This window comes from Harpia harpyja, chromosome 7 (assembly GCF_026419915.1).
Source record: "Harpia harpyja isolate bHarHar1 chromosome 7, bHarHar1 primary haplotype, whole genome shotgun sequence".
In the NCBI taxonomy this organism is placed as follows: Eukaryota; Metazoa; Chordata; class Aves; order Accipitriformes; family Accipitridae; genus Harpia; species Harpia harpyja.
In genome coordinates this window covers 29289461-29303283 of record NC_068946.1, presented here as the reverse complement: position 1 = coordinate 29303283, position 13823 = coordinate 29289461, and the positions used below count along the sequence as shown (strand labels likewise).

The 13823-nt window shown below is 37.0% G+C and overlaps 1 protein-coding gene across 11 annotated transcripts in view; it reads left to right on the top strand.

Annotated features, from left to right (window-relative positions):
• NBEAL1 (neurobeachin like 1) overlaps positions 1–13823 on the top strand; it is a 93860-nt gene that overhangs the window by 37544 nt on the left and 42493 nt on the right. For 7 of the 11 annotated variants that reach the window (XR_008235863.1, XM_052791267.1, XM_052791266.1 and 4 more), the window contains 9 exons: positions 1553–1639; positions 3079–3162; positions 4704–4802; positions 4907–5487; positions 7612–7744; positions 8384–8503; positions 9722–10025; positions 10944–11029; positions 11459–11548. Coding sequence is in view for 10 of the 11 variants with exons in the window: in XM_052791267.1 (XP_052647227.1) it covers positions 1553–1639; positions 3079–3162; positions 4704–4802; positions 4907–5487; positions 7612–7744; positions 8384–8503; positions 9722–10025; positions 10944–11029; positions 11459–11548 (1584 nt within the window). In the remaining variant the exon portion in view is untranslated. The remainder of the gene's footprint in view (positions 1–1552; positions 1640–3078; positions 3163–4703; positions 4803–4906; positions 5488–7611; positions 7745–8383; positions 8504–9721; positions 10026–10943; positions 11030–11458; positions 11549–13823) is intronic. The other 4 variants (XM_052791271.1, XM_052791273.1, XM_052791276.1 and 1 more) reach the window with 2 other exon arrangements.

Sequence of the window (13823 nt, the reverse complement as noted above, 5' to 3'; positions counted from 1 at the left end):
AAAGCTTTTCAAAACTGCTTGGTTAAGTTTTGATGATCTGAATGTTGCTTTTTGCCTGCGACATCTGAAAAGAGGGACTGTACTTTAGAGGTATCAGGAGGTGCTTATTCTATACTGAGAGTCATTTAACAAGCTGCTTTGTCGGTCCTGAATCTTTTCTCATCTATTAAACTCTCTTAGAGGTCAGACTTTGAACAAAGCACAAAGACCTCTAGTAGTATGCCTGGTTAAAAAAAATTATTTTCTGAATAGCTTTTAAATAAAAGAATTAAAACTTAAAACCATATGGGCATTGTAATAAAAATCTGTTATTCCATTTTACATGTATTATCAGAATTGAAGTAACCCATATGAAAAATTTGATGGGTTTTTTTTTTTGCATGTCTGCATTTGTTTATTTAATGTTCTTATTTCCACTTGTAATGTTATAACCCTCTGAGACATATTATAGTTACTGTGCTGCTCTTGACTGTGATGTACCTTTCAAAATGACCTGTGTTTCTAACTATGTGCTTTCACACCTATGTAAGTCAAAGTAATATCTTGAGTGTTGTCCTTCTGTTTGCCTGAATTTATGGAAGTTGATTTCTCAGGTTCTTCCTCTTCAGAGAGACTACATAGCAGAAAAGACAAATGCTTAATTTTTACCCACTAAAGGAAGGTGTTGTTCCTTCTCTCTCTTTTTTTTTTTTTTTTTTTGAAGGGACTTTTAAAACACGTTGGTCAGGGATTTTTTTTTAACACCTCAGTAGAATCTAAAAACAGAGGGTGATAAATTTTAGTCCTGATTAGGTTGCAGCTAAGCTTTATACAAAAAGTGACTGCAATCGACTAAGAATTTGGGTGAGCTTTAAACTTGCAAATTCAGGAACTGAGTAGGAATCTAGCTACTATACACAGAGCAGTTTCTTAGCTGAAGATGCAGTATAGATGTATGTTTGATTTAAAGCTATTTACAACCTGTCTGATTCTTAGGCGATGGCAGAGATATTTTACCTTTCTTCCTGTCCTAAAGACTATGTGCCCCAGAAATTCTGCTGCTGTTGCTATTTGAAGATTAAAATATTCTGTCTAGATATCTTCAGCCTTCACCTAGGATGAAGCATAAGTGGAAAATGGTGAAACATCTGTATCATCCATTTCTTTGCTAATGTCCCACTGTTGTCTTTATTTTTTACAAGTACGTTTTTGAGAACCTCCTGTCATGTTGCATATTGGAAATCAAATCACAGTTGCTAAGCCAGTGACCAGTATAAATTCCAGATAGATCCGTTTCCTTGTCTCAGCAATTACATATTTTCATTTAATTCTTGGGGGTGGGTGGGTAAAAAGTGATTACTATTTAGCAAAAATACAATGTAATCTTCAGTATTGTAAGAATTAATAGAGGACTAACATTAATGGAGGATTGTGTCTCACTGGTGTGAGACCTTCCCCCCCCCCCTTTTTTTTTTTTCTTTGTATGTGAAATCCAAGGCAGCCTCCACAGGTTTGGCTGCAGGTAACTGTTTAATGCAATTATTTCCATTATTCTTGTCTCTGTTTCTAACAGCTGTTTTTAAATGCTAACAATAAAGTGGCAGACAAGAGTGAGAAAGACCTTGCCAACAAATTACTGACAGAAATGAATGAGGACCAGGTACCTACCTAACCTGTATTTTGCTTCAGTTGAAGTCAAGACACAATCACAGGAAAATTGATTCCTGTGCTTCACCTTAACCATCCTCTTTAAGCCTTCTGCAGCAAGATGATGTGTTGCTGCACACATCAGTATTTCCTGTCTCTGGAAAATAATTTTTCTGAATAACAGATTGAATTCAACCTCAGTTTTATTAATCTGCTTCAAATTGCAGATATTTGCAATAGATTGAGCCTCAGTTATGCTTCTTTTAAGGAAAAGGTGAAGTACATGAATGGAATCCAAATAAATTCTATCAACCTGGTGGTGATTCCCCCCCCTTTCCTCTCTTTTTGCTTCTTTGTCTCAGCACTGTGGTGTTTTGGATTCTGGGGCCTTGTTTGTGAATCTCAATGGTTGTATTTGATGTCCTGATTCTTTGCTTGTCATCAAGAACAGATGTTCACAAAACAATGGACAGGCTGAATCAGGGAGGTGGGAATAGCCTGTTGCTTTAATTTTCCAAAAATATTGTGGAAAGTTTCAAATGCAAATTGTTGTTGTATTAATTTTATAGTAGAATGATCTGTTCTGATTAAAAATGTAAAGAAATGCTAAATACAAGGTATGGTAGTCTATAAATTGTGATTCTAACTAATAGCTTTGGCTTTTTTAGAAACTCAGTGTGACACTCTAACCGCATGTGAATGTTTCTTCACATCTAACATCATCTGATTCTTGACATTTCATTTTCAAAATACGTCCGATATGCATATAATATTTCAGAAATTACAAAACAGAGTATGTTTGTTTGCACAGTTTTGCTAATTATGCTTACTGATGGATACGAAATAGTGCTCTAATGCTTATGTCCTTAAAACCACCATAGAAATATCAATATAAACAAGAATTATAGGGAAAAAAACCCAACGACTCAAAAGGCGACTTAAATTGGAAAAAGAGATGTTGATCAGTGCGATGAGGCTATGGGTGAGGTAGCCACCTTACTGTGCTGGTGTGACTTCTCTCTTACAATTTATTTGTGTGTGTGTGTTGTAGGGACTTGGATGGAAAAGAAAACACTTTATATGAACTGCGGGTGCTTGATTGTCCAGCAGCACACACACATATACTGCAAGAGGTTTCCTAATTTGTTTTCCTCCCTCCCTCTTGAGGTTGTCCATTAGACGCATGAGGAAAACCTGTTTGTCTATCAGAATATTTGAAGTGCAATGTGTGTTGTGAATGCTTCTCTCCTCTTGAAGTATGTGGCTAGTTGTCTACTGTTATGTAATTCCTTGTAGGCCATGGGATTATGAAATCTTGACTGGTGGGGAGATGATTTTTGACGCATGTTAGCAAACTCTTGGTTTACCTCCTGGCAGGAGGGCACAGCATAGATTTTGGAGCTGAACTGTCCTTGCACATTTGTATATAACTTGTGTACCTGCTACTTTCAGGTGTTTCAGGGACACCTAGACTGCTTGGCAGTATCAACCATTCAAGCCCTCACAGCAGTAATGCACAAGTCTCCAGCTGCTAAGGTAACAGTATATATGCAGAGGTCTGTTTGCAGTATGCTTCTTGATCTTGTTTCCAGTTAGTGTTTTTTATCACAGTATCTTGATGAATCTTGCTAATGAAGATGAGCAGATTGTAGTCATGCTTTCCTGCCAGATAGGAGTAGCTGATTAGCATCCCTTTATACGTGTCTAATGGCTGGACACCGAGCCATCTTTCTATTAATTGGAAGATCAGAGTGTTAATGGCAGTTGGAATCTTTGTAAAGGAAGTACATTGTTACTTGTCCCATGAATATGTGGGGTGGAATTAATGGATATTTGTAAGAATTTTCAGGCAGGAGTTTGTCTTGTAGTTTTATCATGTCTTTAAACTAACCCAGGGCGGTATTGCTGTCCAAATGGTGGTCTTGCTGTTCCCCTGCCCTTCCTTTGTAGTTATTCTTGTGGTTTGATAAATGGATAGGTTGTGGCTAGTTTGTGAACCTGACTGGAAGCTAAGACCACAGAAAAACAGTGTATTTATTCTTAGATTGCTGAGTTCATTAGATTGACCCCATGGTTGAATGATTCTGTAGTCTTGGCACAGGGAAGGGGATGTGGCTGCACAGTGGAGGCTAAAGGAAGAGTGGGAGTCATCTGATTTGGTTGCTACTTGCAGTACAGTCTGAGTGGGAAATGGCAGGGTCAGTTATGCTCCTCCAGAGCATTACTCAGAGTGCTTATTTCTCTACTGACTCTGGAAAGCCTGGAAAGAGTTGTATGTTGGAGGTGGGGATTGGCTGTGATTCACAAAGGGTCAGTAAAGTTTTCAATTGTACTTCCACTGCAACGTACGTATTTTTTCTTTCCCTATTTACCTAAGCAATCATCTCACTTCTGCTGACAGATTCATCCTTTAAAAAAAAAAAAAAAAGTAAGTCTTCATTTCAGTGCAGAATACAGCTGGGAGAAGAGTATCCATCTGTATGATGTGTTGGCTGTTTACTAACTAAACCACAAATGGATGCTACAGTTTGGATTTTGCTGCTTGATTATTTTTTTTCCTTCATGTAAAATCAATTAGTTTTTTTTAAAAACTTCCTTGGAACACTCTTCTAATTTTTGAAGTGTTTAGGATGGGTGGTTTTTAATCAAGCTGGTGTAGGAAAATCTTTCATTCAAAAATTAATATCTGAATACCTCTAATTATTATTAGAGTAATAATACTCAGTGTAATAATTTCATGCTGTTGTTTGCATTAAAAAATGAAGCTATTAGTATTTTGTGATAGGATTAACATTTTGATTGTACCAAAGCAATTACCTTCTATAGGTAATTATTAAAATACAACTTTGATCTTTTATTTGTTTATCTGCATGCTGCAGTGAGATCCCTCTCATCTGCAGCATGCTAGAGATAGCACAATGGACATATTATCAAAAAGAGATGTCTAGCCTGCAAAACATTATTCTTGCGTTCTAATTATTTTGTGTCTAATATTGTGTTAAATTAGAACCTGCTGCAGTAGATGAGCTATTTTTGTCCATTTTATTTGTTAGTGAGACTGGGATTTTTATCCTCAGGAAGTCTTCAAGGAGAGGATTGGTTATGCACACATATATGAGGTACTAAAATCGCTGGGTCAACCCTCACGGGAATTGCTGGAAGAACTCATGAATATGGTGAGATGTGCTTGCTTTGAATGCTAGAATGCTTACATCTTTTCAACAGTACTTCTAGCCCTATTTTATTGTATTTCACGTCTGAGTTCTCTGCTGTTTTTCAGGCTGTTGAAGGTGACCACATGGCTGTTGGGATACTAGGCATTAGTAATGTCCAGCCCTTACTGCTGCTTATCCAGTGGCTTCCAGAACTAGAATCACATGACCTGCAGATTTTCATCTCAAATTGGTTGAGGCGAATCTGTTGTATTAACAGACAGAGTCGTGCCACTTGTGTCAATGCGAACATGGTTATCCGTATCATTGAGACACTAAATTCCCATTCCGCGCTCCATTGTACTTGTGCAGAGAACCTGATTGCCCTTCTGGGCTCTTTGGGGAGCCAGTCAATGGGCTCAGAAGAACTGCTTCAACTAATACGGCTCCTGAGGACTAATGAACCAAAACGAGCTCACCCTTACGTTGTTCCAGTGATGCGAGCCATTCTAGCAATGGCCCGGAAGCAGGGCATGGCTAGTGCCTTGCAGTATTTCAACTTGTACCACAGCATGGCCGGAATTGCTGTTCCATCAATTCATAAGTGGCCAGGTTCTGCATTTTCTTTCAACGCTTGGCTCTGCCTTGACCAGGACCGGGTGGACCCTAGCACGACTAGCAAAAGTGGCAAGAGGAAGCAACTCTATAGGTACAGTTACTATAACTACTTCAACAGCACAAATCTAGGTCATCTATTCCCTGCGGCATGTGGTACCCTATGATATATGGTACTCTGCTTATCTTCACAGAATGCAATATATAGTGCTTAGTTTGTGAAAGGGAGCAATTTCATCTGTCACCAGAGCCAGGCTGTGTTACAGAAATAAGCATGTAGTTTCTCAGTTATAATGCTTTCCTGTCTACAGTTTCAATGTCCATAACTCCAAATTGTGTTAAGGTTCATAGCTTAAACAAACAAAGCAACACTAAAAAAAAAACAACCCCCCCCAAACCCCACCCCCAAACTGAACAGGCTTCCCACTGTTTTCTGTAAGGGTAATGAAATCTGTTTTCTATATGAGAACACAATGAAAAGGACACCTTCATTTGCTTAAATACTAGACATTGACATGGATGGTTCTTGGTATAACTTAACTTTCTGGGTACTAACGTTCAGCAGCAAACAAAATGCAGAATGGGGGAATAGTAGTTAAAGCATCTCTTGCTCCCTTCAGTCCATATTACTGCAATGCAGTTTCAGGGGAAATGTTGAAGAATGCAATTCTAGTCATAACAGAATTAGTATTTTCCAAACCCCTGTGTCTTAGAGTGTTACTTCTGTTTATTAATAACGATGGTGGCAGGTGGAGACCCCCTGGATTTCTGTAGCTACCCCGTGTATTTGTATAGCACAGCCCTGATGAAGGGTGCCACCTGATGAACTGCCACAATGCTGTTTCCAGAGTTTGTCAGTGTGTCCCACTAAAGATCTTAAGTAGACTGTAGTTCTAGAAAACTGGGGTCGAATTGTACTACAAAGTAAAAAAGCTGCGATTGGTTTTCAATGTGATGATATTATACCAATAACTGACTGGTTTTCTATCATTTTATGTACAATTCTGAAGACCTTATTCTGGTTCTGGGAAGCTGAAACAGTAGTGTATTGAAATTAATACAAAAAAGAGGAAACGTTTAAAATTCCAGTTTCAGCTTGAAATGTTAAGCACACAATTGAATTATAATCATTAAAATTTGATCTAGCTGCTATGTTTAACAGTGTTCAATAGATGTAAGCTGTCTTACAGTTGAGGTTGTCTATAATATTCATGCTCTCTGTGTGTATTTTTGTTCTATATTGATAGATGTGCATATTTGATAGTACAGTAGTTAATGCATCCACTTGGACTAATGGTGCCTAAGGGTGTGTAGCAGGTTTTGGTAGCAGTTCACAATTTTATATAAAATTTTTTGTACTGAAGTGCTTAAGAAAGGTTTCTCAAGGCAAACCTGTGCTTGCAGGGCTTATTTATAGATAGCTGCTTACAGCTGATTTTCTTCATTATATGAGTGAAATAAGATATCTAAGAATTACTACATTTACATTTTGCAGTAAGGTAAGGTTCTTGCTGATAGATTATCATGGATAAAAGAAATCATGGATGACCCTTATTGTCTCATCAAACAGTTCCAATGCAGATTTGTCTATAAAATTAAAGATTGAACTTTCTGCATTTTCTAGACAAGTCATTCCATGTGCTGTTTTGGTCTTTAAAATAAATAAAATCTCTGTATGCAACACTATGATGTGAAACAAGGGAAATGGAGAAAACTTAACTACTAACTGTAACAGTAATGTCACGAATCTGCATGCAATATTGACAGCTTTACCAGGGGCTGACAGACACAATTTAATTGATAGAAAACAGCACAGGTTGCAGGCTAGTCTCTTCTTTATTACAATATTGTAGCTTCCAGAGACTGCACCGGGCAGGACTTTGTAACAGAACCAGCTTAAGCTGTGTGGATCAAACTGAAGCATTACTTGTTGGGACCGAGGTTATGTTTTCATGTAAAAGATGGTTGGCTACAAGCTGCTTTGAGAGCTTTGTGGATCACCTTTGGCCTGCATGTCCTGTGCCTTGGGGTCCCTTCCTTGAGGCAGTTCATCTTGGGTTTTTTGGAACAAGAGTAACAGTCAGTCAAGCAGTAAATAATGGACCAGCGACAGACGGCTTCAGTTGGTTCTCTCCTTAATGAATGTACTGTTAGGTGATTTCCAATGGTTCTGATGAAGTAAGTCCTTGATTGCGTGTTTTGTTGTCTTTTTCTGTAGCTTTTTTACAGGAAGTGGTATGGGTTTTGAAGCATTTATTACATACTCTGGGGTATTGGTGGTTGCAGTTTGCACGAAGAGGGAATATGCAACAGTCATGCTGCCTGACCATTGTTTTTTTGACTCTCTCTGGGTAAGATCTGATACTGAAAAACACTTTGTTTAGTATAGTACTTTTAGCTCAGAAGTCAAAGTTTTTTGGTTTTGGGGTTTTTTTCGTTGTTTTACAAATGGTCTATTTTATCATATTTAAATAATTAATTGCATAAGAAAAGATCTTATCTCAGTTAATGCAAGCAATTTCCATGTAGATTAGTAGTTGATTGAGCTAAATTATGCCTATATTATTAGGCATTTGTAATTGATAAGCTGGTTACAGCATTGTGCTTAGGTTTTTTTTTTTTAAAGTGCAGATTTTTTTATATTAAATTATAACAAGCATAAGTGGCTGTGGTGCTATGTGAGTGAATAAAATGTGCTCCTGTGTTTCTGCCTCCTGTGTTTCTGCCTTACTCTTTTCTATTCCCATACTTAAGGAGTGATGTGCATTATCATGAGAGAGCTGTATCTCTTTCCCTTCAAAAACCTGTTTACATGTGAACTACTTAAAATGGAAGCAGCTGATAGGTGGTCTTATCTTCTTATTGATGCTTTGGATTTATTTTCTTAAGTGGTTTCTTCACCAGATTAGTTGAGATGAAGTTAAGTATTTCCATACAGTCATTTCACTGCTTTTTAATAATGACTTAATTATGTTATATTGCTTAATCAGCACAACGTAACTATTGTTCACATGCCTGGAAAGAGGCCCTTTGGTCAGAGCCTTGTGTACATCTACGTTAATGGACAGCAGAAGGTCTCTGCCCCACTTCGATTCCCTGCCATGAATGAAGTAAGTTTACTTTCTGAGTCATACCCCTGTTGTGATGAGCTCTCATAGAACAATGAGAATACAGTTGGCTTTTTTAATTTGGAAATTGTGTAAGAGTTTAAGAGAGCTTTGCCTATTGCTAATAAGCTTCTGTTCAACTTTGGACAGTGTCCAGAGTATCAATTTGGAGTATAACTAACCATTAATTAATGGTTGTTTAGTCATCGCAGTTTAAAAAAAAAAAACAAAACCCACCCCCACCCCTCCCAGATTACCTTGATTAGATTGTAGTGTTTTCTTCAAAATAATTACCTGAGCATACTGACATAATTTCTGAGTAAATCATAATAAATCACAGCTCTGCCAGTAGGATTGGTGTGACAGCAGTCAATGAGGAATATTCCCTGTTGCTTTCAACAGTAACTTTTAAACTTGTATTTTCTGTATATACCCTTAGTATGCTAATCTTATACCTGCTTTGTTAGCTGGATAAGCAGTTTACAAGCAGTTAATCTAACCATTTTGAGTGTGTACACGTTTAGCCTAAAAAACCACACTAGCCATCAAAATGAGTATATGTCATGTTTAGTTTTCTTTGTAAGTGTTGCCCATTCTTTTTGTGGAACAAATCCATTTTAAACTGGGCTACAGTACTGAACATTCTTCCCTCTTTTCTAAGTCCTAATTTGATATTTGTTAAATATGTTGAGCAAACACTTAAATTGGACAGTTGTAGTAAAACCAGTATAACACTTAAAAAATGAGAGTAAATGTAATTTCCATTGTGAGATAAAACTCTGGATTTTGGCCCATCTGTAGAATAAGCACTATAAATACCAACGTAGCTAAAAGTAGGGCAAGTAAGCTTCCCATGAGAGCATCTATTTGAGTGGAATAATTGATACGAGAAGTGTACAGTAGCAGATATGCTGGGCTAGTATTTTGGAATATAATCCAGAAGAGGAGTGTTTACCAGGGTGTCTGGAGCACTAACCTTCCTGGCTCTGCTCCTGCCAGAGGTCACACAACAGCTGTGGAAAGTGTATGCTCTTTTTTTTTGTCCTGCTGTGCTGGATTGCTTCTTTTCCAGGGCACGCCAGAACTTGTTGCTCTTGGTTTAACTTATGTAGTTCAGGTTTGCCAGAGATAGTCTCCGGGTTTACTTTGTAAACTGTGAAAAAAGGAGGTTACATTTACAGTATGTGTTCTGTTTTCTTTCTTCTATGTGTGACTCTCCAGTCTTTTACTTCTTGCTGCATTGGTTCAGCTGGTCAAAGAACAACAACTCCTCCTCCATCTCAGATACCAGATCCACCTTTTTCCTCCCCTATTATGCCCCATCGGACATCACTTGGGGGCATTCTCTCTACAGGGAGCTGGGGTGGGATGCTTGGAAAACCAGAGCTCATCACCAAGATGATCTCAGCAGGGACTCAGGACAGTGAATGGGGATGTCCGACATCTTTGGAGGGCCAACTTGGATCAGTTATCATCTTTCATGAAGCACTGCAACCTCCTCAGGTGAAAGCATTATATTTAGCAGGTAAGTGGCGATTGTACTGGTTTTAGTGGAATAAAAGGGATGAGTTATGGACAAGACCCCACTGAGCTTTGCTGTACACAGACACATAATGAAGAAGTTACAATCCAGAAGAATGCAGAGGTGACCTAAGTGAGAGGGCCTTATAATAAATAAGCTTAAAACGGAATGATAGGTGGAAAATTTTATTTAAAATGTTATGTTTGCATAAGCTCACCTACTTATAATATGTACAGACCTACCAGAATCAAAATGTTAGGTAGTGTTTTCACTTGTAAGTTCTTAATTTTTGCTGCTGTTTGCCTACATGTGAGTTTACAGTTGAGACTCTTTAAAGTATTGCCCTTGTTTTGGTAGGCTGCTTAAAAGTGATTTATGCTTGAGGATTTTTCCACAAGAATCAATTAATAATTAAGGGGTCATTTAAAAAAATATTCTGATAAGCTATGTCTTACAGTTTAAAGTACTAGAGTATTAAGTTCCATAGTGACTTGAGGTTGTTAGAGATTAGCATAAAAATACTTCCATCATTGAAAGGAAGTATTTTGTATTACTAAACAAAACTATCTTGAAGATTACTCATTTTCTGGACATTTGGGCTTGATGACAGAGAGATTGGTGACAAATATGAGAGGTATTTGTAAAGACAGAAACATTGGGGCTGTTTGAATGTATAAAAAAATGCTTCTTTGTATAGTTTAGCTTTTTATCAAGAATGCATTTCTTTTTAAGCAGACCCTATGGAATGAATGATTTAAGTCATAGAGACTACTTCAAAGCATATCTCAAATAGGTATGGTGTTTGTTGTTGCAACAAGGTGTAGTAGCATAAAATTTGAGAAGGTCAGCATTAATATCCAGTGGACTTTTAAATATATATGTTACAAATATATAATTTTATATATAATATTTTTTTAATAGGTCCAAATTGTTTAACTCCATGGAAGTCTCAAGAGGCTGAAGTAGCAGATCTCCCCAGCAAGGTACTGCTTCATTATACACCAAAGGTATGAAACAAGACATAATTTCTCTTTGATTACACAGTGTACAGTAATTTCAGAATATGTTCTAGATGGTCTTTTTTTTGCTTTGCCATTGCTGTTTCGTAGAACAGGTGAGCGTGCCATCTTTACGCTGTGGTTATTACGGGAAGATAAGGAGCAGTGAGAGCTTTCTTAAACTGTAGTCTTGTGCAGAGATAGTAGGTTTTCTTCTTGTTTGGCAAAAGGACAGAATTATCTTGTACTATTGTGAATGTCAAATCTAAGATAACATATGTGATGTTCCAGGGGTTTCAAATTGTTTAAATACTTTAATATAAACACCGTGGCACTAACTTCCTGAAACGTATTATGCATCATTCAGAAATCTTATGTGTTCAAGGATCTGTAACTTGTTCCCTAAATGATATTGTAGCCTCTTCATTTGTTTAACAGGCCTGCAGAAACCCAATTTGTCTTGACCTGTCTGCAAATCTTTTACATGGAAGACTAACTGGAAACAAAGTAGTGAACTGGGACATCAAGGTAAATGCATACTGAAGAAGCAGAACCTGATGTATATATGACAGTGGTTGTATACGTTCACCTAACTTTTGGAATGCCAGAAGTTATTATCATAATGCAAATGACATTTAGCAGGTACAGCATGTTTTTGTAATGAGAATTAACAGGTTAACGCTGTAGCTGGAGTAATATTACATTACATTTATTCAGAACTTAGAAGGACTACTGCTCTTAATGTCATAGTGCATTAAGATATTCTGTGGTAGCTGACTACTCTTCATAATCTGTTCAATGCATGTTGTGTATTGAAAGCATTTTACCATCTCTAGGGGATTCTGTCATGGTTTTCTTGCAGTCTTAAACTCTGAATTAGATTAAGATTAGTAGGGTTAAGTTAACTTGTGACTGTTGTGTTAGTCATATGAAAAAAAATTATTGAATTGCAGACTAACTTCAGCAGAAAACAAGGTGTGGAGTTAAAATATTACAAGAATCTAGCATTTTTTAAAGAGATAACTTATTCTAGTTATCTTATTTACTTTTGGCTTGGGGTTGGCAGGACTAGATGATCTCACAGTCCAAAAGCCTCATTTCAAAGAAAACACCAAATATTCATTAAAGTGTTATACCTTACTCTGTCTCTGCTATACACTAATTGTCCAATATTTTTTCCTTATTGTTGGATACATTGGGATATCTGATTCTTACAGGCTATGCAAATCATCTTTGTTTAACTTTTGCTAGCAGTTACAATCACGGCGCTACTGCTTTATTAATATTGGAGCTTAAAATTTAACATTTTCTGGCTAAACCTGTTTCTAGTCTCCTGCTCAAACATTCTATTATAGCAAAACTGTCCTATATCTTGGTTTTTGTTTTGTTTTCTTAACCAACATACAGGATCCTTATGCCCTTCTGGTTAATCAGTTATTTTTTAGTCTCATGCCACTGACAGTTCAGATCTGACTTTGTACTATAGAATTAGAACTCAACACTGCCAACAAGATTTAGTGTTAGTGGTTTAGACTTTCTTGGTGCTCCAAGAACAGAATACCATTTAGGCAAGTTCTATGTCCATTAGATGTCTTCTGTGTAAAATAGCAAATGGTCTTCTACTTGGTGGTTCATGGAGAGGAGGAGGAAACCATGAAATGCACACCAGCTTAATAAATATCCTTGTGTACCTGTCTGCTTATTTGTTCCCTGATCACTAACACATATTAATATAAAAAAATCAAAGTCAGGCTTAGCTCTGTGCATGAGGAGATAATATTTGCAGCATCAGAGTTTGATCCAGAAACAGTGACATAAATAAGGATTTATTTCTTTTAAATTTAAATAGTGTAAATCCAATTCTGTTTTATAGGCAGAATCTTTGCTTAAGAGCTCTTAGCTTTGAGGAAAAATAAAATCCAAAGTCTGAGTGTAGAAAACTTGTCAGTAGAATGCAACATCTTTTTTTGTCTTGAAGAAAAATGTACAAACAAATAAATAAGAGCTGCTTTTTTTTTTTAAGACCAGTGAACAAGCAACTGTACTAGCAAACTAATTAATAAAGAAATATTGTTGGAGCTACACTGTGCATATGCTGACTTGTAGAGATTAATGTTAAGAAAATTAAGACACTTGCTAGGTAATTTTGCTATTATGTGAATAGTTTGAAAATACTGCAATTTGTTTTCTTCAGCGAGTAGTGGGAAGAAGGGTGGGTGAGGGGTGTTTATGTCTCTAGATTTATGGGAAAGCGTATTGTGAGCACAGGTTTTAGGAGAATCGTTCTTTAACAAACATGATGGGGTTTAGCACCCCCTTGAGGAGGACTAGAGTGAGGAAAAAACAGAAGGGCTGATCAGGAGCTCATGAGGAGATAGGTACAGTCTAGAAGGAGCTACAGTTACTGTGGTCATGTGGTTCAGACAAATTCTGTTTTTCAACTTTAAGTTGATTTCTGTTTCCAAAAACTGCAGGTCTGTGGTGCCTCTTGTTTTGCTCAACAAACATAGAAATCTTCATCCATGAGAGAAATTTTGCAGATTTAAAAAACTTTCTTAATTTTGTTAAATTCACCTTAATAATAATAATAATAATAATTTCACTAAAATTCACCTTTTGTTAAATCTACCTGGCCTGGAAAGGGGGCATCATAAAGGCACATGGAGCAGAGTAACAATTGGAAAAGTAGAAAACGATGGAGAAGAAAAGGATCATTTTCTCCACTTCTCCCCAACATTTCTGACTGGGAAGGAAGAGTGATATCCCACATTATTAGACTGGCTTACAGGATGTTGGGTTTTTT